General features: G+C 39.5%; 1 protein-coding gene across 3 annotated transcripts in view; it reads right to left on the bottom strand.

Moving 5' to 3' along the window:
* Positions 1 to 22,894: 22,894 nt before the first annotated feature.
* The window catches only part of STAMBP (STAM binding protein), a 42,052-nt gene continuing 39,352 nt past the window's right edge, over positions 22,895 to 25,594 (bottom strand). For all 3 annotated transcript variants that reach the window (XM_059942354.1, XM_059942355.1, XM_059942353.1), the window contains 2 exons: positions 25,120 to 25,219; positions 22,895 to 23,552 (listed from right to left, as the gene is read on the bottom strand). In XM_059942354.1, the coding sequence (XP_059798337.1) occupies positions 23,496 to 23,552; positions 25,120 to 25,219 (157 nt within the window). In that variant the 3' untranslated portion in view covers positions 22,895 to 23,495. The remainder of the gene's footprint in view (positions 23,553 to 25,119; positions 25,220 to 25,594) is intronic.

The following is a 25,594-nucleotide window of genomic DNA, read 5'->3' on the forward strand; positions in this document are numbered from 1 at the left end:
AGTAAACACTCAGAATTTCCCAACTGATTTGCCCATAGAACATTTTGCAGAATAGAGTTCTACAGATGATCTGCTTGAAAACACAATTAGTTGTAGAGTCCTGGTCTGGGTTTGAATTACAGCTCTGCCCCCTACTATTAACTTTAGGCAAGTTAACCTCTCTAAGCTTTAATTTTCTCATCCATAAATAATATTTCTTCATATGACTATTGGGAGGAATAAATGAAATCATGTGTGTAAAGCTCTGGCATGTAGTAAGTGTTCTGCAGCAAGTAAATGGAAGCTGCACTCTTACCATATCAGGGCTCTCACCTAATCAGGTCATTTTATCAGTCTCTACAATTGATTTCATCAAGAACTATGTCCTACACCCTGAGAAAACCGTAACTCAAAAAGAATCATGTACCACAATGTTCATTGCAGCTCTATTTACAATAGCCAGGACATGGGAGCAACCTAAGTGTCCATTGACAGATGAATAAATAAAGAAGATGTGGCACATATATACAATGGAATATTACTCAGCCATAAAAAGAAACGAAATTGAGTTATTTCCAGTGAGGTGGATGGACCTAGAGTCTGTCATACAGAGTGAAGTAAGTCAGAAAGAGAAAAACAAATACCGTATGCTAACACATATATATGGAATCTAAAGTAAATAAATAAATAAAAATGTTCTGAAGAACCTAGAGGCAGGACAGGAATAAAGACGCAGATGTAGAAAATGGACTTGAGGACACGGGGAGGGGGAAGGGTAAGCTGAGACGAAGTGAGAGAGTGGCATGGACTTATATATACTACCAAATGTAAAATAGATAGCTGGTGGGAAGCAGCCAAATAGCACAGGGAGAGCAGCTTGGTGCTTTGTGACCACCTAGAGGAGTGGGAGGGAGACGCAGGAGGGAGGAGATATGGTGATATATGTATATGTATAGCTGATTCACTTTGTTATGAAGCAGAAACTAACACACCATTGTAAAGCAATTATACTCCAATAAAGATGTTTAAAAAAAAAAAAAAAAAGAGCTAAAAGAGCTATGTCCCACTCACTGTCTAGATCACCTAGGTTAGATTTGGATTATTCCTAAAACTGATACCATACATTTCTTGGTTTGTATCATTTCTGCAGATGGCTGATCTAATTAATGTTATGATTCTTAACTGCACTTTGGGAGTTAGCTTGCAGTTATCCTTTTGTGACTATCAATACCTTCCATACCTTTCATTAAACTGAGGGACAAATTATACTAATGCCCTCACGTTTTGTTTCACCATTTTATTTTAATCATTAGTTTCTAGAATTAGTATTAAGGCCCCTTTGGGGACCAGAATTTGGTTTGCCACTTCTTATACTTGATATCTTTCTTCTCCAAACATGTTATTGAATTTTTGTCACCACCCATTAGAGGATTTTACTGATTGTTGGGATGATTTTGTACTGACTGACATTCTCTCAAGTTTTATTCCAAACTCTGCCATTTTTTTAGTGGTGCCAATATGGTGACTTCTGGGTTCTGAGAGCTCATTCTTACATCTACTCAGTTGTAGCCATAGGATCTCATAGATACGGTGGTATACTGGCTGCCCACCTTGGGCCTCTTGTAGGTGCTGTGAGGATCAAAATCCAGAATTCTGTCTACTCACGCTGAATTGACTGGTTTGCTGATCACATTAGCAGTTGGGTGATTGATGTTCTGTTCCATGTATTACTTGGCAATAAGTATAAACTACTGCTGATATTGTTGATAAACCCAAATTCTCTTTAAAACAAAAGTAATATTGTTCCCTATCTAGACCAGAGGTTGGCAAACTGCAGCCCTCAGGCTGGCCACCTGTTTTTGCAAATAACATCTTCTTGGAATTCTGCCATTCCCATGTTTATGCACTGTCTCTGGCTGTTTTGTGCTACAACAGCAGAGTTGATTGGCTATGACAGAGACCAAGTGGCCTGCAAGCCTAGAATATTTACTATCTGGCCCTTTAAGAAACAGTTTGCCAACCAACCCTTGATCCAGACTATCAGAAGTTGCCAGATAATCATTGTTTCACAGCAAGGGGAGTTGGATGTGTTTAAGGGATAGTTTAATCAGACTATGCCTGAAACCTCCTTCACCACTCCAGAATTATACCTGAATCCATTAGAATTCTTGAGTCCTGTTAGATCTTGGTTTGGAGCTCTCTCTTTTTTTAAAATTTATTTATTTATTTTTAGCTGTGTTGGGTCCTCGTTTCTGTGCGAGGGCTTTCTCTAGTTGTGGCGAGCGGGAGCCACTCTTCATCGTGGTGCGTAGGCCTCTCACTATCGCGGCCTCTCTTGTTGCGGAGCACAGGTTCCAGACGCGCAGGCTCAGTAGTTGTGGCTCACGGGCCCAGTTGCTCCGCGGCATGTGGGATCGTCCCAGACCAGGGCTCAAACCCGTGTCCCCTGCATTGGCAGGCAGATTCTCAACCACTGCACCACCAGGGAAGCCCTGGAGCTCTCTTTTTTTAAAATCTTTTTATGGCCTTTGTTTTAAAGTCTGTTTTGTCTGATATGAGTATTGTGACCTCTGCTTCCTTGTCATTTCCACTTGCATGAAATATCTTTTTCCATCCCCTCACTTTCAATCTATGTGTGTCCTTTGCCCTAAAGTGGGTTTCTTGTAGGCAGCATATTGTAGGCTCTTGTTTTTTAATCCAATCTGCCACTCTGTGTCTTTTGATTGGAGTATTTAGTCCATTGACATTTAGGGTAATTATTGATAGATATGTATTTATTGTCATTTTAAACCTTGTTTTCTAGTTGATTTTTAATTTCTTCTTTGCTCCTTTCGTTATCTTTTTGTTTTTCCCTTTGGTTTGGTTTGATTTGGTTTTGGTTTGATGATTTTCTTTTGTATTATGCTTGTGTTCTCTTCTTTTTGTTTTTTGTGAATCTATTGTGTGTTTTTGATTTGTGGTTACCCTATTTTTCAAGTATGTTAACCCACTACTATATCTACTTGCTTTAGACTGATAGTCATATAGGCTCAAACACATTCTAAAAAAAAAAATCATCTACATTTTCTCACTCTCATCCCTTACATTTTATGATTTTGATGTCCTCTTTTACATTTTCATGTTTATCCTTTTGCTATTCATTTTGGTTATTGCTTTCACAAAAATTTATTTTATTTTATTTTTTTAATCTGTATACTGGCTTATTTAAGTGACTTACTTTCCAGTTGTGATTTTCTCTATCCTATAGATTCTTGCTTCTTTTATATTTTTTTTAATAGATCTTTATTGGAGTATAATTGCTTCACAATACTGTGTTAGTTTCTGTTGCACAACAAAGCGAATCAGCCATGTGCATACATGTCCCCATATCCCCTCCCCCTTGAGCCTCCCTCCCATCCTCCCTATCCCACCACTCTAGAAGACTTTTCATTATTTCTTTTATGATAGGTTTAGTATTGCTGTATTCTTTTAGTTTTTGCTTGTCTTAGAAATTCTTTATCTCTCCTTCTATTCTAAATGATAATCTTGCTGGGTAGAGTATCCTAGGTTGTAGATTTTTCCCTTTCAGGACTTTGAATATATCTTGCCACTCCCTTCTGGTCTGCCACATTTCTGTAGAGAAATCAGCTGATAGCCTTATGGGGGTTCCCCTGTAATTAACTCTTTGTTTTTCTCTTGCAGCCTTTAGAATCCTCTCTTTAACTTTGGCCATTTTAATTATAATATATCTTGGTGTAGGTCTGTTTAGGTTCATTTTGTTTGGTACCCTCTGTGCTTCCTGTACCTGAATATCTGTTTCCTTCTTTAGGGTTGGGAAGTTTTCAGCCATAATTTCTTCAAATACATTTTTGATCCCTTTTCTCTTTGTTCTCCTTTTGGGATCCCTATTATGCATAGATTGTCACACTTTATATTATCCCATAGGTCTCTTAGACTGTTTTCATTTTTTTCTTTTGTCTTTGTTTGTGTTCTGATTGGTTGATTTCCATAGTTCTGTCTTCCAGATCACTTACTCATTCTTCTGCATTATTCAATCTGCTATTTATTGCCTTTAGCTCAGGTTTTGTCTTGGCAAATGAGTTTTCTACTTTTTTTGGCTCCTCTTTACAGTTTCTAGTTCCTTTTTTTACAGCAATCTGCATTTCTGTCAATAGTTTTTCTTAATTCCTTCAGTATTTTTATTATCTCCTTTTTGAACTCATGTCTGTTAGACTGAAGAGGTCTGTTTCATTTTTTATTCTTTCAGGGGAATTCTCTTGATTTTTTTTTTTTTTAATGACTTTATTTATTTATTTATTTATTTATTTATTTATTTATTTACGGCTGTGTTGGGTCTTCGTTTCTGTGCGAGGGCTTTCTCTAGTTGCGGCAGGCGGGGGCCACTCTTCATCGCGGTGCGCGGGCCTCTCACTATCGCAGGCTCTCCTGTTGCAGAGCACAGGCTCCAGACGCGCAGGCTCAGCAATTGTGGCTCACGGGCCCAGCCGCTCTGCGGCATGTGGGATCTTCCCAGACTAGGGCTCGAACCCGTGTCCCCTGCATTGGCAGGCAGATTCTCAACCACTGCGCCACCAGGGAAGCCCCTCTCTTGATTTTTTAATTGAGAGTGGTTCCTCTGCTTCTTCATTTTGCTTATATTTCTCTTATTCTATGAGTTTAGGAGAAACAATTATCTCCTGTGGTCTTGGAGGGCTATTTGTATGTGGGAGCATCCCTGTGTAGCCTGCATGGGTTTAACATTTTTGGTGAGAGGGCTGTTTTTAGTATGGATGGCTGCTACCTCTTTCTTCAGTGTGGAGCATCAAACCTTTTAATCTTCACAATCTAATAGGTGAAAAATAGTGCTGTACTGGGTTTAAATTTGCATTTATTTGGTTATTAGTGAGTTATACATATTTTCTTGTTTATTGTCAATTTGTATTTCTTCTTTCGTAAATTGCCTGTTGGAGATTTTTTGCATTTTTATTAGCGTGCCTAATCCTTTCTTATTGATTTATAATAATTCTTTATATACTTGAGATATTAATTAACATTTTGTATGCTGTGAATGTTGCAAATAGTTATTCCTAGTTTGTCATTTCTTTTAAAATTATTTTCATGGTATCTTTTTAAAAAAGGAAGTTTTACTTAAAGTTTTTTTAAATTGAAGGATAACATACATTTAGAAAAGCACACAAATTTTAAGTGCTCAATGAGTCTTTATACTCGTATAATCATTACCCACATCAGGTTTCCGTGTAACCTCTCCCAGTTGATAATCCTCCCAAGGTAGACACTACTCTGATAAAGCTTTAACTTTTGATGTAATAATATCTGTTTATCCTTCATGGTATGTATCTTGGGGCCATCTCCAAAAAAAAAATTCCTCTACTCATAATTATATAAATATTCACCTACATTTTATTCTGGCACTTTCATTATTTCATTATTATATTGAAATCTTTATTTAATCCAGCTGAAATCTATTCTAATGTAAACAAGAGATAGGGATCAAACTCCCCTGTCTTCTCTCTTCCTTCAAGGCTATTACCAGCATTATTTGTTAACTAGGCAACATCATTTATAAACTAGTCAACACTATCTCCATGATTTAAAATTTTCTCTCTTTCTATATTCTACTGTCTTCCTTTATTTGCCCATTTCTGCACAGTATCTCAGCATTTTAAATATAGCTCTAGGTTTTAACATCTGCTGAGGTAAATATTGCACTGTTATTCTCTTTCAAATACTTCTGTTATTATTGCTCATTTATTCTCCAGAAAAACTTTAGAATCATTTTGTGAAATTCTCTCACCACATCCCCTGAAAGAGTTGAGATCCTAATTGGTTATATTGAATTTACATATTAATTAATCAATCAATTAATTAATTAATTAATGTATTTATGTATTTTTGGCTGCACAGCATGTGGGATCTTAATTCCCCGACAAGGGATTGGATTGAACCCATGTCCCCTGCTGTGGAAGCGTGAAGCCTGAAGCCCTAACCAATGGACCGCCAGAGAATTCCCTACATATTAATTTAGAAAACATCTATACCTTTACATAACTGTATGCCTTTCCATTTATTCAAAACTTTCTTTATGTCCCTTAATAACATCTCAAGGTTTTCCTGATATAGACCTTGCACAGTTCTGTTTTTCAAACTAGGTTTTTACGTTTTTTGATGCTACTATATTAACATTTTTGTTATATTTTCTATCTGATTACTGACATATAGGAAACATGCATTTTATTATATACATATATATTATTATACACATATATCTAGTCATCTTGCTAAACTATCTCATTAGTTTGACAGGTTTTTTTTTGAGCAGATAGCATATCATCTGAAACTCATATTTATTTAAACCAATATTTCTACATTTTATTTAGTTTCTTATTTTTATTACACTATTTAGAACTTTCAGAACAATGTTTAATGTTTTGCTCTTACAACTGGCATCCTTGTCTTTAATGAGAATGCCTCTAGTTCATTGTTCTTAACCATCCCTACAACCCTCACAAGTTCTAATTCATTAAATCTGAGGTGGCACCCAGGCAACTGTGTTCGGTTAATTACACAGATAATACTGAAGCATGTTCCCAGTATGTCATTGAGGATCATGATCTAGCATTTCCCCATTAAATATAATTCAATATAATATGCATTATTTTACATATTATGGAAGTATTGTTCCACCAAACGTTTATTAAGAGTTATTAATTGGGAGTTGGATTTAGTAAAATGTCTTCTCAGCATCTCAATGATCCTCCCTCTAGATAAAACCTGAAAACACCTGTTTGAAGGCACCAGCGAACTACCAAAATAGGACATAAGAGGCCAGGTTTCTGGAGAGAGAAAACTCATTCTGGTGAACTTGATATTCTATGCCATTTTCCTCTTGAGACATCTTTCAGTGTTTAAGCAGCATAGGGCAGAGACCAAGAAGTTGAGCAAGAAGCAGTAACTGAGAGAATGGGAAGCTTATCAGTACTTTTGGCAGACTTATGAGGCTAGGGAGAAGAACACTGGAGTTCAGAGCCCACTGTGGAGGAGGGGTACTGTCAAAAAACTCCAGGCTTTCCACTGGGACCTGTGATGGTTAACTTTATGTATTAACTAGGCTAGGCCACAGTACCCAGATAATTGGTCAAATATTAATTGAGGTATTTCCGTGAAGGTATTTTTTTAGATGAGATTAACATTTAAATCAGTAGACTTTGGGTAATGCAGATTATCCTCCACAATGTGGGTGGGTCTCTTCCAATCAGTAGATGACTTTAATAGAAGAAGACTGATCTTCCTGGAAGAAGAAATTCTGCCAGCAGACCACCTTTGGACTCAAATTGCAATTCTTCCCTGGATCTGCAGTCGCTCTCTCTCTCTCTCTCTCTTTTTGGTTCTATTTCTTTGGACAACCCTAACTAATCCTGGTCCCATAAAAAACTATGCTCTAGAGAATAAGGGCAAGCCAGAAATAGACCAGGCCTTACAAAGACTGAACCCAGCTTAAAATAAGTTCAATTACAGATTGGAATAAGGTGATTTCTAACTACCTGTGAAAATTTAGACTAAATTCTCTCTAGAGGAAGATAATACTATTAAGAGCCTGTACAAATATTTGTCCACAGTATCTGGCATTCAATTGAAAAATTATTAGGAATACCAGGAAGTAGGACTGAAACAGAAAAAGCAAACAACAGAAACAGATCACAGATGATCCATATTTTGGAAAAAAAGGAAAAATACAAAAAAGAGAAATTTGGAATATGGTGAAAGGGTTTAACATGTGTAATTGCAGTCCTAGAAGGAGAAGAGAGAAAGAATGAGACAAAAAGAATATTTGAAAAATAATGGACAAGAAATTTCCAACACAGGTGAAATACATTAAGCTACAGATTCAAGAAGTACTGTGTATCCCAAGTAGGATAAATACAAAGAAAATAATTCCTAGACACATCATAGTGGAACCATGGTATGCGGGGGGGCGGGGTGTGGAATATTAAGATAAAGAGAACAATTTAAAAGCAATTGGGTGGGGACTTCCCTGGTGGCGCAGTGGTTAAGAATCCGCCTGCCAATGCAGGGGACACAGGTTCGAGCCCTGGTTGGGGGAGATCCCACATGCTGGGGAGCAACTAAGCCTGCGAGCCACAACTACTGAAGCCCGGGTGCCTAGAGCCCGAGCTCCGCAGTGCCTAGAGCCCGAGCTCCGCAACGAGAAGCCACTGCAATTAGAAGGCTGCGCACTGCAATGAAGAGTAGCCCCCCTTTGCTGCCACCAGAGAAAGCCCACATGCAGCAACAAAGACCCAACGCAGCCAAAAATAAATAAATAAAATAAAGATAAAAAAATTTTGACTGCATATTTGATGATATTAAATCAACAACAATCAACACTGCTTATAAGAGATACGCCTTAAATGCAAGGATTCAGTAAAACTGAAAGAAGCACTAATCAAAAGAAAGTTGTACTAACATCAAAGGTTTTAAGGCAAGGAACAGTCCTAAAGATAAAGAAATGTTTTATAATAAAAAAGAGTCAGTCCACCAGAGGATATAGCAATTCCACATTTATATGCACCTAACACACACACACACACACACACACACACACACACACACACACACAGAGAGCAAGGGCAAAAACTGACCAAACAAAAAAGAGAAAGACACAAATTTGCAATCACGTTGATAGATTTTTAGCACAGAAAATTCTCAGTAACTGATAGGACAAGGAGGCAAAAAAATCAGGAAGGATTTAGAGGATCTGAACAACAGGATTAACTCCTATCTGTGTACAGAACGTTGAGTGAACATTTTTGTTTCCCTGAATCATCACTATGGTCCCAACTGCAAACAACAAGCTACAGGAGATGGCCAAAAAAAGGAGCGTAATGCCTCCCCCAAGGCTTACTGAGAGGCGGCTCAACCACCCTACTTTCTGGGAGCAGCGTCCCTGCCCCCCACTCGGAGTCCCCAGACACCTATGTGAGAAAGTTAGAGAGAGAAGGAGACTGAGTCTTCCCAGTTGGAGCCCTCAGCCTTGGAAGGAGAGCAGTGCTATGGTGAGAGGGAATTTTCTCCTTTCTCTGCGGGGAGGGGAGGGCTGCTAATAAGTAACCCCTGCCGAGTGAGTGGGGATTCCAAGAGGACCTTTGGAAGATCCAGGTGCAATAGTCCTCATTCTCCTTTTGGGTGTCTGACAGTGCAGAGGCTGTATTGATCTGCCCTGAGCCCACCTGAGGGGGTTTGGAGGAAGGCAATGAGACAGGGCAGACAGTGGGGAAGTCTGTGGAGCAGACTGGACACCCCCCATTTGGGATGTCCTCACAGGTCCAATGGGCACAGGGAAGGTGGTTGGGCTTCAGCCTTCTTGCCAATATCTAAGCCAAGAGAAAGTCTGTGGGTGCACCCATGGAGGGTGTATCCCTAGAGTGGGGCTAAGGGAGGGTAAAAGCATTTGAACTAGACCAGATTTCCCATATCAAGGAAGTGTGCAGTTTAGGTGGGGCACTGTTTGCACAGAATATACCAAAAACTCCACGTGTGATCGCTATGAGATAGCCAGCACTTGGACAGTCAGTGCTAAATGGAGAAGTGACAGCCAAAGGAAGAACTCTGAAACCTATCAGCCAGCTAAGTAAAAAGACACATGCCCTTTTCCTGCCTGCCCTCAGGGATGACCCCAACTCTGGAGGAGCTAGAAATGGACCTCACACCCCTCTCCACTTTCTAGGAGTCCTGAGCCTTGGGCTGACCTGGAAGGTGTCATGGATCCCCGTTCCTTCCCTTACTTATTATCAGGCAGTTCCCTCCCGCATTCCTGCCTGCATCCTTCCTGGCAAGCCTTTGTGGTGTGGTGCCCCAGGTGGCTATTTTCAGCCTGGGAGACAGGAGAAGCTAGAGGGGAAGGATGGGGGAAGGGGGACTGGAGGGCTTTAAAAGTAGAGTTGGTAGCCTCCCTGCTGGATGGTTCTTTTTTTTTTTATAAATTATATTTTTATGTATTATTTTTGGCTGTGTTGGGTCTTCGTTGCTGTGCGCAGTCTTTCTCTAGTTGCAGTGAGCAGGGGCTACTCTTCTTCGCTGGGGTGTGCGGGTTTCTCATTGCGGTGGCTTCTCTTGTTGCAGAGCTCGGGCTCTAGGCGTGCAGGCTTCAGTAGTTGTGGCGCACGGGCTTAGTTGCTCCGCGGTTATGTGGGATCTTCCCAGACCAGGGCTCGAACCCGTGTCCCCTGCATTGGCAGGCAGATTCTTAACCACTGCACCACCAGGGAAGCCCTGCTGGATGGTTATTTAAAAATAAAGCTTTATCTGACACTTCAGGCCTACCCACACAGAAGGGTGGCTTTTAAATGAAAGACACGCCCCCCCCCCCTTCATTTTGTGATTAAGGGCTCTGGTTTCCCTGGGAAAGGCCTCAGCATATAGGGACTCAGCTGAGCCTGGACTGTTAGGATCCTCTGTCCATCTCTCTAGAAAGGCAAGGATGTTCCTCTGAAAGACGAGAGCCCGCAAAGGGTTATTTGGAGCAAACTGCTGGCTTTGGGCCTTATTATTATTATTATTACTATTATTGATAGCTGCTACTTAGTGAGTTGGGTCTATGTGCTACAAACTGTATGCATTCCCTTATCTAAACGTGGTATTTTCCACATTTTAGAGAGTTGAGGACTTTGAAGCTGGGGAGGGTAAGGCACTTATTGAAGTGACATAGTCAGCAAGTGAGGGAGCCAGGAATCCACCCCAGGTCAGTTTAGCTTTGGAGCCGGCTCTTAACCTCAGCGTTACGTCCTCCCCTAGTGCTGAGGGAAAAAATATATTTGCAATTTGGTATTAGCTGAGAACTAGTAGTGTTCTGAAAGTGAGGTTCTCCCATAACAACATAATGCAAATAATTTAGAATCAGCCTTAATTTTCAAAATGTTCTTGGGTAGCCAAAATAACCTTTAACAAGTCAAATGAAAAAGTTGTGAAAAACCAAAATAGTAAGAGACCACTCAGGACTTCACAAAAGTTAAGGTTTAGGATACATTTTTTCACTGTCTTAAAAATATTTTACTTTGAAGGGGAGGAGAAAAATAGACGAGGGAAAGTAGAGGTACAAACTTTCAGTTACAAAATAAATGAGTCAAGGTATGAAATGTACAATGTGGGAAATATAGTCAATAATTATTTAATATCCTTGTATGGTGCCAGATGACAACTAGACTTATCATGGTGATAATTTTGAAATGTATAGAAATATCGAATCACTATGTTGTATACCAGGAACTAACACAGTGTTGTAGGTCGCTTATTCTTCAAAAGTAAACAAATGAACAAACTCATAGAAAAAGAGATTAGATTTGAGGTTACCAGAGGGTGGGGAGGGGGAGAATCAAATGAGAGTGATCAAAAGGTACAGACTTCCAGTTATAAGATAAATAAGTACTGCAGAAGTAATGTACAACATAATAAAGATAATTAACACTGTTCTATGTTATAAATGAAAGCTGTTAAGAGTAACACTTCTCCAAAGTAACTCCTAAGAATTCTCATGACAAGGAAAAGAATTTTTTTCTATTTCTTCAGTCTAACACTCTCCCAAGTGAGTTATTTCATCTGCCTATATGAGATGATGGATGTTCACTAAACCTACTGTGGTCATCTTTTCACGTACATAAGTCAAACCATTATGTTATACACCTTAAACTTATATTGTGCCATACGTCAATTATATCTCAATAAAGCGAAAACATATATTTTACTTCAATAATATCTTGTGGTGAGAATGGAATCTGGCAACAAGGGCAGACTCCAGAAGAGTTTTTGAGTGGTTACCCTGGAAAGCGAGTTCGTGTGGGACGAAACGCTGAATAACACCTAGGAAGTTCATGGGCCAGAATGGGGGGAGTTTCCTGAGGGCTGATCCAGGCTGAGTTCTGACACCAGTACTTTTCCACTCATTAAAAACAAAAACAAAAACTGATAGTATCTTTGGACGAGTTAGTTGCATAGCCCCTTGCTATAAAAAAAGAAACGGAGATACCCTTTTTTATTCTGATGATACAGCTTTATATTTTTTTTGGAAAAGGAATGGTCTGTATACACAACAGTCTTTATTAGTAAACTATGGACAGAAAAGGGCTACAGATCAAAAGTATTACCTAGGTATAGTCCCATGTTATTCCCAAGTTCATAAATGAGGAGACAACCATATTGTTCAAAATTTGATTCCCCAAATTTGCTGTACAAAATCCCTTTGTGGTTACTGCAAGTCCCTTTTCTGCTGTAAAGTGGGAATCAATGTACTAAGTGGGCCATGGGCTCTCTTACTCCACCTTGGTGAGCTGTGTTAAAAAAAAGAGTTTGAAAGTCAACAGCCTCGGATCTTACTTAGCCGCCAATAAAGAATGGCAGCTAAACTCCAGGTACTTGCCAAAGATTACAATTCCAAGTTCACTGTCACTAAATATTTATTAAAATGTCACCAAAGAGAAACTTGGAGTTGTTTAAAATCCATGCAGTCCACCTGAGCTCTCAGATATGACAAAATACATCCCTAGGTTAAACCAGATTTACAGACAGCTAGGTATCTGAGCTGAACTATACTGCCTGCCCCCACTCCCTGCATTCCAGTAGAATTACTTTTACTACATATTGTGCTTTAGTGAGATGCCATCTTTTATATGGAAAAACGTAACCCTCTATGTGCTGTTTGGCTTTATTATACAAATGTTTATATTATTTATGACACCACATATCATGTGGCCTATCCATGGTGGGAATGTAAGTGATCATGGTTTACTTTTTTGCTCTATTACTGAATCTGCTTTGTTATATCCTTGTATTCTATATTCCTTTGCCTCTACATTCAATTTATTTTCTCTTTGTAGTATTTTACATATCCTGGAAAACGTTTCTACTAGGTATCCAGAGTCTAGCATGGGGCTTGGCACCTAGTAGGTATACAGTTAATATTTGTTGAGAGAATTAAAAGTGGAATACAAAAAAATTACAGAGTATAGATTAAATTACCTAAGTAGAGTATAAATAAATTAAGATGAAAACATTCATTTCTCCTTAACTTGGGTTCCCTCAGTACTCACGCACAGAGTTGGTGTTCATTCTGTGTACACTCATCAATATGAAGAAATTGCTCTTGTGCTAATTCATGGGAGTATAGTTTCTTTATCTTACTCCATTATTTTCTCCCTGAAGACAGAGAGTATAACATTTACTTCCTGTGTATTTTAAAGAGTGCTCTGCGCACAGTAGGTGTTCAATAAATGCAAATTAAATAAAGGACCCATGGTCTGGATGTGTGACCCACCTTTTGGGAAGTGAAAGGGTTACTACCCCATAGTCCAGCTGCTGTTATCTAAAGCCAATAGCACTTGGTGTTTTCATTTGCGTTTTATTAGCTTGCTCACTTTGGGTCATTGTGCCCACAGTGGGATGGTGCCCTAGCTTTTTCTTCTAGGCACTTATTGTAGGCATCTGTTGCTTTTGCCTGCCCAACATCCATTCCTCCCTTAATGCCATCAAGATTTTTCTTTAGAGAATGAATGTTTCCCCACTCCTAGTGCATACAGTTCAGATGGGGTATAAATATACCACACAGGCCTGGCCAATCAGAGCATTCTATCCCCTTGGCCACAGTGATTGGTCCAAGGATGAAGTCATGACCAAAGTCATGACCCAACGACTCAATGCCAGGACTTGTTGGAACTGTTGGACATAGAAATTCTCTTTTTCCTGCTGGATTTACCAAGACAATAGGATATAAACCTATAGCTGTCAAAACTACCATATTGGAAAAATGTAATTAAATGAACAAATATTGAGTATGTAAGAGCTAAGAGAAGAACACAAAATGAGCCTTGATGACAATGGGCACTGGATTCAGCTGTGCCTGAACACCAGTTTGAATTGAGTTTTCTGTAGGCACAATGAAAAGAATTCAAACCAACACAGGATTCTGTTCTCATTATATGGTCTCTTCCTAGGCCACGTTGAAGCTCCTAGGGCCATATCAGAGGCCTTGTGCTTGCACAGCAACACTGGGACTGGGAAGTAAAATATTTGTGTGAACTTATCCTGAGTCTACTATGGTTCAATTAAAAATAATTTAGAACTCCTAAGCCAACGGAAAGGTATAGAAGACTAAGCTGGGTGAAAGAAGTTCTAGACACAGATGTTTAAGCATGGCAGGCAGGGGTGTTAAGAGCTGTTCAAGGTGGCAAAGGGGTCAATGCTATAGATGGCATGAACCATATCTTAATGGAATTGTGCTTTGGTATGATGCTATTGGCTTTTTTTAAGGCAAAGGGAGATGAAGAGAGGAGACAGAGGGGTAGAGAAGCTAACCACAGGGAATGACTGAGGAATATCTAAGAATAGTCTTACTTCCTTTAGTTTAGGTGAGGTTTCCATTTCTTTCACCCATCAATAACCCATTCCTATTTGTCCAGCACAAGTAACATCTTATACTCTCACTCAGGCCCAGGAAAAAAAAAGCAGAAATAACCCTTGGGCCACTGTGGGAGATCTTTTTTGGAGGAGGGCGAGGTGGGGTAAAGTAATCCTTCCTTAGGAACTGAGCACAGAGGAGATCTGCCAGTAAGCCCAGATGGATGCACAGGAGTTCTTCAGGACAAAGCCCAGAGGTTGTCTTCTTTAGGTCTATTCTTTCTTAGCTTTCCATCCTCCAGGTTTTGTCCAAAGATCTCTGCTGCTAGCCCTTGCAGCAAGGTTTATTTTGAATGGGTTCCAGTGGTGAGGTCACCCTCATGGAAGGTTTCCATATATGACATGCCTCTGCTGCTGTGCCCAAGAGCATTCCTAAGGCCCTTTCACTGATGCCGTCCAAGAATAAGGTCTTGGCTTGATTCCCACATTGAAGGGGCAGTGGAGCTTTGGTTTCTGAAAATAGTAGGCATTCTCCTTTCTGTCCAATATAAAAACGATTCATGTTCTCTGTAGAATATTTGGAAAACTCAAAAAAGTATAGAGGGAAAAAAAGAGAGCAATCATGCCATAATTCTATCACCTACAGAAAACTACTATTAATATTTCGGTGTATTTCTTTCCCATAGTTTTAATGAATGCATATATCTATACATATTTTAGGAAGGCAGTATTGCACCGTGGTTGAGTGTGGGTTGGGAAGTCTGACACCACTCATTTGCAGTTCTGTGGCCTTCGGCAACTCCAAAAAAAACCTCCCCCAGTGGCCCACGGGTTATTTCTGTTCTTTTTCCTAGGCCTGAGTGAGAATATAGGATGTTACTTGTGTTGGACAAATAGTAATGGGTTATTACTGGGTGAAAGAAGTGAAAACATCACCTAGACTAAAGAAAGTAAGACTATTCTTAGATATTTCTCATTCATTCCCTGTAGTTAGCTTCTCTACCCCTCTGTCTCCTCTCTTCACCTCACTTTGCCTTGAAAAAAGCCACTGGCATCATACCAACACCAAATTCCATCAAGATACGGTCCATGCTATCTACAGCATTGTCTTACCTCCTTGAACAATAAAGTTTGCTAATTCTTAACCTATTCTTCCACCAGTATGCTATCATTTTAACTTATAAGTTTATAATAAGAATTACCTGGTAATAAAATTTCCCCCAACACTCTTCATCTTTCAATTTTGAAAAATGGTTATTTCACTTATTCCAGATTAATTTTATTTTTTTTAATTTTTAAAATCATTTATTTTTATTTATTTATTTTGGTTGCCCTAGATCTTAGTTGCAGCAGCTGGGCTCCTTAGTTGCGGCTCACAGACTCCTTAATTGTGGCTTGTTGGCTCCTTAGTTGTGGCATGCAAACTCTTAGTTGTGGCATGCACATGGGATCTAGTTCCCTGACCAGGGATCAATCCCACGTCCCTTGCATTGGAAGGTGGATTCTTAACCACTGCGCCACCAGGGAAGTCCCAGTTCCAGATTAATTTTAGAATAATCTTTTCAAGTTAAAAAATAAAATTTTTGTAGACTTGCATTTAAATTTATGGTTTAATTAAAGAAGAATTAACATCTTTAAAGCATTAAATCTTCCCTTCATGGAATATAGAATATCTGTCTTTCCATTTATTTTCTTCATGTCCCTCTGTACAGCTTAGTTTTCTTTATGTAAGTCCTGAACATTTCCTTTTAATTTTGTTCCAAGTTATTTCATAGTTTTGGTTGCTAGGGTGAATGAGAATTTTTTTTTCCCAATCACAACTGGCTATTGGCTGTACTAGAAAGCTACAAAGAAGTTTTATTGATATATATATATATCTTTTAGTGGACAACTTTGCTGCTCTTATTAGGTCTAACCATTTTTAATGATTGATTATCCTTAGGTTTTTAGGTACTTAGTTTGCAGCCAAAAACTGTGTCTATTTTCCAGTAGTATACTCTTTATTCTGCTTCAGTACATTGGCTAGATTATCCTTTCAGAACACTGTTAGATAACAGTAGTTAGAAAAGGTCTGTCTTGTCCCTAACAACATTATTTCTTTATTAAGAATGATGCAGGGTGTTGTTTCAGAAGATATATTTTATCATGTTAACAAAGCTTCTTTCTTTCCTAATTTATTAGGGGAGTTTGAAAAATAAAGAATAAATGTTGATTCTCATTGTCAAATACTTTATTATTATCTATGAAAGAGTCTTGGGTCTTTATTTTCTTTTGACCTTCTTCTGTGAGGTATTATATTAGTGGATTTCTTTTGTGGGGCCAACGTTACCTTCTCAACAAACTCATCAAATGCATCATGGGCTGCAAGGTTGGGCAGACCTGGGCTGCCATCCTAGCCCACCACTTACTAGCTGGGGTGTCATGTACAAGTTCTAAATGGGGATGCACAACAAATGCTGGCAGTTATGATACGTTATTCCTTCACTATATTGATGAATTTATTAATGCTTTTATTTAGGAAATTTGCATCTATATTGTTGAGGTTGATGTGAAATATATGTGTATACGATTTATTAGGTTGTGTTCACGAAAATGAAATATGCTCGTTTTTTTATTTTCCTATGCTCTGCAGCAGTTAAAAACAGCAAGAGATATTTATATACCCATGTTCACAGAAGCACTGTTCACATTAGCTAAGAAGTAGAGGCAACCCAAGTGTCAACTGACAGATGAGTGGATAAACAAAATGTGGTATATACATACAATGGAATATTATTCAGCCTTAAAAAGGAAGGAAATTTTGACACATGCTACAACATGGATGAGCCTTGAGGACATTACGCTGAGTAAAATAAGCCAGTCACAAAAAGACAAATACTGTATGATTCCACTTACATAAGGTATCTAAAGAAGGCAAATTCATTGAGACAGAAAACAGAAGGGTGGTTGCCAGGGGCTGGGGGGAGGGGAAAAAGGAAAGTTGTGGTTTAATGGGTACAGAGTTCCAGCTTTGCAAGATGAAAAAGTTCTGGAGATCTGTTTCTTAACAATTTCATTGAGATGCAAACTCATTAGCCTAGTTATACATAGGACTTTCTTTTTTTTTTTTTTTTTTAGGACTTTCTTAAAATGTGCATTCGTTGTATCCCTTTGTTCACTTCTAATTTTGTATATATATATTTTTCCTCTTTGTCTACTTTATTTTTTCAAAGAATAACATTGTGAATTTATCTACCAAGATTCCTATTTATAAATTCAGCAATATCTGCTATAATACTCCTTTCCTTCTTCCTGGCTTTCTTAGCATATTTTGTTATTCTTTTTCCTAATTTGAGTCAAATGCTTATTTCATACCTTTTGATTCTTTCTTATTAAATATTAAAGCATTTAAGGTTCTAAATTTCCTTCTCTGTATAATTTGTAGAAAGTGCAGAAGTTTCAATTTGTGATACTGCATTATCACTCATCTCTAAATAAAGACAAATGGCTACATATGTAGTTTTTATTTTCTCATATGCTTTTCTTCTTTTACCTTCTAAGAGGTAACCTTCTATAATCATAAAAGGTTAATTAAACAAATTAACTTTAATTTATTTAAAATAAATTAAATTTGTTAATTTTAAAATTAAATTTTAAATCTTTAAAATCATTATTCAAACTGTGTGCATATTTATTGCTCTGTTCCTTAAAAAACCAAAGCTTTCCCACTTATTAGCTGGGTGACTTTGGATAAGTCTGTGCATTTATTCCTATCTTATTGATTGTCAGGCACTGTCCTGGGAGCTGAGAATACAAGAGTGAACAGGACAAAAGTTGCTGTTTTCACAGAGTATACTCTCTCTCTCTCTCTCTCTCTCTCTCTATATATATATATATATATATATATGCTAGAAATAAACAGGATGATTTTAGCTAATGACAGTATGCAGACAGTAAAGAAGATGTGGTAGAGTGATGGGGTGGAGACTTTTTTTTGTTTTTGTTTTTAGATAGTCTTTTTTTTTTTAATTTGGCTGCATCAGGTCTTAGTTGTGGCATGCGGGATCTTCATTGAGGCATGTGGGATCTTTTGTTGTGGCGCGCGGCCTTCTCTCTAGTTGCGGTCCGTGGGCTCCAGGGCATGTGGGCTGAGTAGTTACGGTGCACGGGCTTAGCTGCCCTGCGGCACGTGGGATATTAGTTCCCCGACCAGGGATCGATCGAACCCGCGTCCCCTGCATTGGAAGGTGGATTCTTAACCACTGGACAACCAGGGAAGTCCCGGGGTGGAAGTGTTTTAGATGGGGTTGTCAGGGAAGACCTCTGCTAACTGCTAGATCCCATGGACTCATCTTGGTCCTTAGCCCAGAAAACCTCTCCTGAGCCATTTTGTACCACTCACCTCCCCCCTTTTTAAACTGCTGCTTTCCTTGGTTTCTGTGACGAGATAGTAGTGACTTTGTCACCACTGTCTCTTGGTTTCCTCCTACGTCTCTGACCTCCGCCTTTCAGACTTTAGTGCAGGCACATCTTCCCCCGCCCACCCTGTTGGGCAGCACAATCATCTGTCCTGGCAGCTGGAAGAAGAGCTCAAATGCTGGCTCCCTCTTCTGAGAGCTCTTGCTTGTATTCAGACCTTTGGCACAAGGTGACACTGGGGTGGCGGCACAGGCTCAGTGTACAACGTCTGAGTCAAGGCAGTAAGATGGCTTCCCACAGGCAGAGGTTAGAGCACAAGTCCACCTGGCTTTCTAACACACGACTCAACACCAAGGACATTATTTCAAGGAAGGGCTCAGCAAAAGAAAGTAAGGAAGTACTGTGCTGACTGAAAGGCACTCAACACAGCGCTAGAGAGCAAACATGGTCCTATCCTTACATGACATGAGGTTACATGACAGTTCAGTGACCTGACTCACATAAAACAATAAGAAAACACTGCAAAACAGAAAAAAAAAAAACCACATAACAAATTGTGGGAAACAAGCTATAAGTGCCACTGGAGCTCAAAGAAGGAAGCCCTCAGAGTGAATTTATCAGTTCAAGAAGACACTGATGGTAGAACTTGAACCAAGCCCTCAGGAAAGCAGGTTTAATCACCAAAGGACACAAGAGCCCATGGTTATTCAGTGCGACAGGGCTGGATTCTGGATCCAACAGGCACAATGAATGATGCTGGGCTTATCCTGTAAGAGTAAGGCCCACTTCTAACCCCAGGTAGGCAAAGGTTAACAAAAAATTCAACCCTGGACTAAGGAATAAAGACTTCTGTGAAGAGGATCAAAGTTCTCTTCCTCTTCTTTCACCTCAAGAAATAGTTGGAACAACAGAAGTGGGAGGTTCAAACAAGAGTGGGATGGAACCAAGGGTTAAAAGATACGGTGCAATCTCTTTAGGTCCTGGCTCTGCTCTGGGTCTTAGGGGAAATGAGTAGAAATTTGGAATGTTTCTTCTGATTCTTGAGGTTCTCAGTTTTCCAGTTCAGAACATCAGGGCAGACCAAAAAGGTATTTGGAGCTGAGGCTCAGTTAGTGATAAAGAATGTGATCTATCTGAGGAGTCCTCTAGCTGGAAGTTTGAGGGGGTAGAGGTCTCGCAGGTGGAAGTAATGGCACCTCAACTCTAACACTTCCAGAGATACAAATAACATGTAGCTTAAATCTTTATATTGAATAGCATTTTTACAACTCTCATAGTTGCATATGGAGTTCATTCTGTCCTCATTCGAGGTAGGTATATTAGACTGATCCCACTTTACAGAATTTTAAAGAAGTTTGGGAAGTTAAGTGACTTCCTGGTGAATGAACAGTTGGGCCTAGAAGCAAAGTCTTTAATGTTCAGTCTGGCACTTCCTCTCAAGAGGATAATGTTCCAGTGTTCCAAACAGGCCTTCTCAGTGCCTCAAGCAAAGCTCCTCACAAAAAGAAATGAGCCTTGCCTCTGAAGTTCCACTCTGGGCTCACAGGCTTGAAAGATCCTTGGACAAACTGGTCTCCAAACACAGGTGGGGTTAATATACTGAGATATAGTGGGGAGCGGTTGGGAGGCACAATACAAACTGGACTGTTTTCTAGGGAACAACATCTGGTCTGATCCAAAAACTGTTCTCAAAGTCCACTTGAAGCAGACCAAAGTCACAGGATTCACTGGGCCCTCGTGTCATTAACGCTTTGCTCCTAGCAGCCTCCAGTCCTGTCAACCCCCACATGAAAAACTCCTTCCTCTGGGGTAACTGAAACCCAGAGGTGACCAAAGTCCAAGGGGATAGGCATTATGATTTCAAACTCTGGGGTGCCAAATGGAAGTGGAAACCCTTGCCTCTCAAACAACAAGTATCCACCATGACACTAGGGAATGCTTCCCCCCACTAGTGAATGCTCCCCACCATGCCTTTTAAGGTATCTGGTACCCAAGAGAGCATTATAAGGCTTAAGTGGTTTTTTTCTTCCTCTTTGGTGGTATTTAATTAGGAGTACGTGGAAGTAATCAGCTGAAAAAACCCAGGCCTGCCCTGACCCCCAGCAGAGTCTTCACCAGCGTCTCTGCACCTGGCCCATGGCACTTTGGAGGGTCTGTGCCTCTGAGGCCAGCTGGGATGCAATCAGATACTGCTTCTTTTTCCCCACTCAGTTCAGACCAGTAAGTATGGCACTTGTGTGGCTTGGGAGAGTGGAAAGGTTTTCAGGAGCCCAGAAGTCAGTCTCTTTACCGAGTAGTTGTTACCCTTTCAATACAAGCTTCTTTCCTCAGGTTTTGTGGTCTGACTCCCTTTTATTCACAATATTCCTTTCCTCCTTTCCCTACAGTTCTGGCTCCTTTTCTCTCACTGCCCTACCCAGTCTCCCTGCTTCCTTGTGAGCTGGCTTGATAGCATGTCTCTTCCACAGATGTAGGGTGAAGTGAGACACTAAAGCTGGCCTGTGCAAAGTACCGCTTTCGTGGCTAGACTGTAGCAGGTCTGAAGAGGACAACTGCAGACTGATTTCCCACACCCATCCATTTACTGAGATTTCTTGTGCACAGGTGCAGAGGCAAGAAAACGTGACGATCTGGTAAACAGTAAATGATCAATGTGGTTGCAATCTATGATACAGTTCACTTTGGTTCAACAAACATTTGCTGAATGTCTATGATGTGCAGAGATTGACGAATCAGTTCAAAACTCCCCGGTATAAATGACTAGTACAGTGGTTTTCAACCCTGGCTGCACTTGAGAATCCTAGCAGCTTAAAAGACAAAAACAGAAACAAACAATGTCTGGGGTCCCTCTCCAGAGATCTGGATTTCACTGGTTGGGGGTGGTGGAGTGTGAGTATCAGTACTTTTTAAAAAGCTCCCCAGGTGTTTGAATGTGCAGTCAGGGCTAAGAGCTTTATGTGACCATATGTAGAAAGTTTGGAATAAGGGCTAAATTTAGATTTTAAGCAGTGGAAAGCTATTGTAGGTTTTTGAGCAAGAGAGGAAACATGAGGATGGCTGTAATGTGGGAAACTTCTCCTGACTGTACTGGGCAGAAAAGACTGGAGTCAAGAAACACTAAAAACAAAGAGACCTGGTAAAAAGCCTATTGCAATATTTCAAGTAAGGGGTAATAAGATCCTAAACTAAGCAGTAGCCTTGAGAACGGAAAGAAGGGGTGAATTTCCCGGAAAGTGCAGGGCCAGGCAGGCAATTGTAGGACTGTTAAGGGCAAGGGAGAGCAGTCCAGGCTGCCTCTGGGGCTACGGCAGGAAAGGAGGGCAGTGACCAGAGAGGTTCTCTTTCCCTTGCCCAGACCCACCTACCTCCACATTCCCACCGACTCTGAAACTACAGAAGAAAGAACTTCTAGTATCTTTGGAGTTAAGAACTCATGAGAAGAACAAGAATATAGACACTTGGCTTTCAGGGGAAAAGTTCAAGGGCTGCTAACCTAAGCAATAAAGACTGAATATATTCGGGACACAAAATTTAAAAATGAAGCAAAACTTCATACATTTGCAAATTTTCTTTACCACAGAATTTTGATACAAAAAGAAATCATTCTCCTATCCAAGGCATTTACTCTCCTGCCCTGACCAGAGAGGACACAAACAATACCACTAATTTCTGGGCAGCCTTATAACACTAGGCTCAGCTCGTAGAAAAATTACAGAATCAACTGCAGCTTCAAACATCTTCCTAGATGTTGCCTAAGTCAGAAAGGAAGAGCCAACACAATAAAACTAGTAGGGTGGGGTGGCATGGGAATATAATCATTTATTTGGAGTGTAACCTGGTACTCCAAACAAAGGCTCTATTATCCTCAGCTGAAAGCTTTTAGGGCATAAGGAGGAAGTGAATGGGATGACCGACTTGAGACAGCACCAAAAGAATAGAGATGACTTCACAGTCCTGGAAGATGGCAAAAGGCAGAGAGAAAAGACTGAACAATTAAAAGTGAACTGGGACATACCTTCGATGTTGGTACATCTCAAATTCCATTTTCCCCTCACCTTTCCCCAAATAACCAGACCATTTAGTTAACCTCTCTAGACAATGCTTGATCCAACAGATCATTCTAGAGCACAAAAAATATATATAGTTGTTATTTTATTGTAGAAGAAAAAATATCCCGAAATATTTGTTAAATAACAGTAACTCCTGACAAAATCATTTTTCAGGGTTCTTGGGCCTCGCCATCTGGTCAAACGCAGCGAGCTCTCCCTCAGCCTTATGATAAGCTTCATTAATATTGCCATAAACCACAGAAAAACTCAAAGATTTTCTAAATGGCTTCCAAATTTCTGCATAGATGCCCTTAATTAGTCCAAAGGTAAACAATAAACAAGTTGGCAGAGAAGTTAGAAGGATCTCTGAGAGGGAAAAAATGTTAACAATTGGTGAATCTAGAACAAAGGGTATATAGGTGTTCATTACAACATTTTTTCAACTTAATTTTTTAGTTACAGGCAGACTGAAAAGTTGCTTTAGCATGATCATGCTATTTTCCAGATGTGCCTAAAAAACATACAATTATTTCTTTTCAAACCAGAAATAGAAAATCAGTTCTCCCCCAGGTGATACGTTCTATTCTGTTTTAAAAAGCTTCCAGAGCTTTCTGGAAAGTTTAAATTAAGGGGCTACAGTACACTGATATGGTTTTATAGTTCTTGGGAAGTGTCTGGGTCAGACTCTCATCGAAGGTCTGTGATGGTCACTGCTCTGTCCACAACAGTCACGTGGTTGCAGCTCTGCAATAGGGAAAAAGAAAGAAAGGGGAAGTCCTGGAAAATTCTGAAAAGTCATCTTTAAAACTCCTTACTTGTTGAAGTCATGGAAGATATCTTTTACTTAACTTCCTGTATGTTTTCTTATCTTTGAAAAGCAAGTTTAAAAGCTATGTACAATAAGCAATTCACTGCCTAACTTCTTATATCTTTTGTATATTGTCATGATACATAAATATATATGTTTAAAAAAAACCCAAACAAACAAACAAAACTCCTATTTACAATGCTTATTCTGGCTAGTGGTTCCCAGGCTGGCAGCCAGACTGCTACTTAAATGGCTGTTATGGTAAGGGGTCTGGGAATTATTACTTCCACCAACCCAGCATCAATAGGCTGTAGCCTGAATCAATGTGGGCACATATACCTTCATTTATTTTTCAAATGTATGTATATTCTAGAGTCATTCATAAAATATACACTTATTTAAATAACTGCTGAATTCATTGCAGTTTTTTGGGTTATTATGTCAACCGGATAATAAAGTACACCTACTCTCACATAGGGAATACTCCCTCTTGGCATGCATAAGGGGTCATCCTAACTGAAAGCCCAGGCATTTCTGGGGGATTGTGTAGCCTCTGTTTCAACATCCTGGTACCTAGACATTTATTACATTCCAAGGCAGGCTGACCTATTTGTGAACAAGTCTGTCAGAAAGTTCTTTCCCATACTCAGCTGAAAACTGTCATCCCACAGGGTCTTAAGTTTTAGTTCTGGGAGTCACACCCAATACCATTTTATACAACAATTCTTCTAACACTTGCAGTCAGTTCTCAGATTCTCCCTGGGGTTCTCTCCTAAACATCCCCAGTTTCTTTTATGTGACAAGGGTCTGAGTCCCTTTTCCATGTTGGTCACTTTTCAGGGAACCCAGAAGAAATAGTAATACTCCATGGCCAGCATGGAGTGAAGCAATACTATCCCATTAGATTTGAGGGGAAAAACTGAAACATACTTATCAGCAACTGAAACTTTTTACTCACAGAATACCACCTGGGGAAAAAAACTTTCTAAGAAGGTCATAAAAATCCCTGTTATCTAAAATCAAATTAAAAGCAAAATTCCAAAATTAAATATACTTTACTTAAGTGGCTTTTTCTTTTGAATTCAAATCTCTTATTGAAGTGCAGGCTTAGCAACTGATGATGATGAAGGAAAAAACCTAACACGTAATAAACAAGCTACTGCACTTGGTACTTCCTGTGCATCACTTCATTTAATCCTGTCAATAACCCTATTCAAGTATGTATTATTATTATTATCATCTCCATTTACAGATGAGAAAGCTGAGGCCCAGGAAGGTTAAGTTACTTGATCAAAGACACACAGTCCTTAAGTAGCAGAGCTGAGACTCAAACTCCTTCCTATCCCACACCGCTTCCCATGTATGTTTTTATTAGGAAGATTTGGAAAAATAAGTGACAAGGCTGATCTTCTATGTGTGTCACAAAGGACAATGTGCCTCATCAGCTCTGACTGCCTCCCCTGGTTAAAGCACAGCTCCGATTTCTTCTCCATAGATACATACACAGAAGAGAGGTGGATCCTTGCTGTGTGGATGAAATCCTTTCTGGCGACAGGAAGAAATCTCCTCTAGTCCGTGGTCAGTTAGTCTAAAGAATCCAGTTCTGAAATAAGAAAAAGCAGGTCTAGAATCAATCAAGGTGTCCCCTCAATCACACACACACACACACACACACACACACACACACACACACAGAGAGAGAGAGAGAGCAGTGAAGAGCTCACTTTGAGACAGCTTCAAAAGTATGCTGGCTCATAGGTCTCTTCTCTGGTGAATGAATCAGAGTTAGAGAATGACTCATCACCACCACCACGCTAGTTTTACTGGGAGAATTCATAGTAAATAACAGGATTTAAAATGAAAAAGAAGTTAATTTTTGGAGATAATCTGTTGGATTTTGAAATTTTCTAATCTGATATCAATCTCTTGAAATTCCTACTGCTTCAAGTCAAACACTTCAAATTTTTTATGTCCTTTT

This window comes from Balaenoptera ricei, chromosome 13 (assembly GCF_028023285.1).
Source record: "Balaenoptera ricei isolate mBalRic1 chromosome 13, mBalRic1.hap2, whole genome shotgun sequence".
Classification (NCBI taxonomy): Eukaryota; Metazoa; Chordata; class Mammalia; order Artiodactyla; family Balaenopteridae; genus Balaenoptera; species Balaenoptera ricei.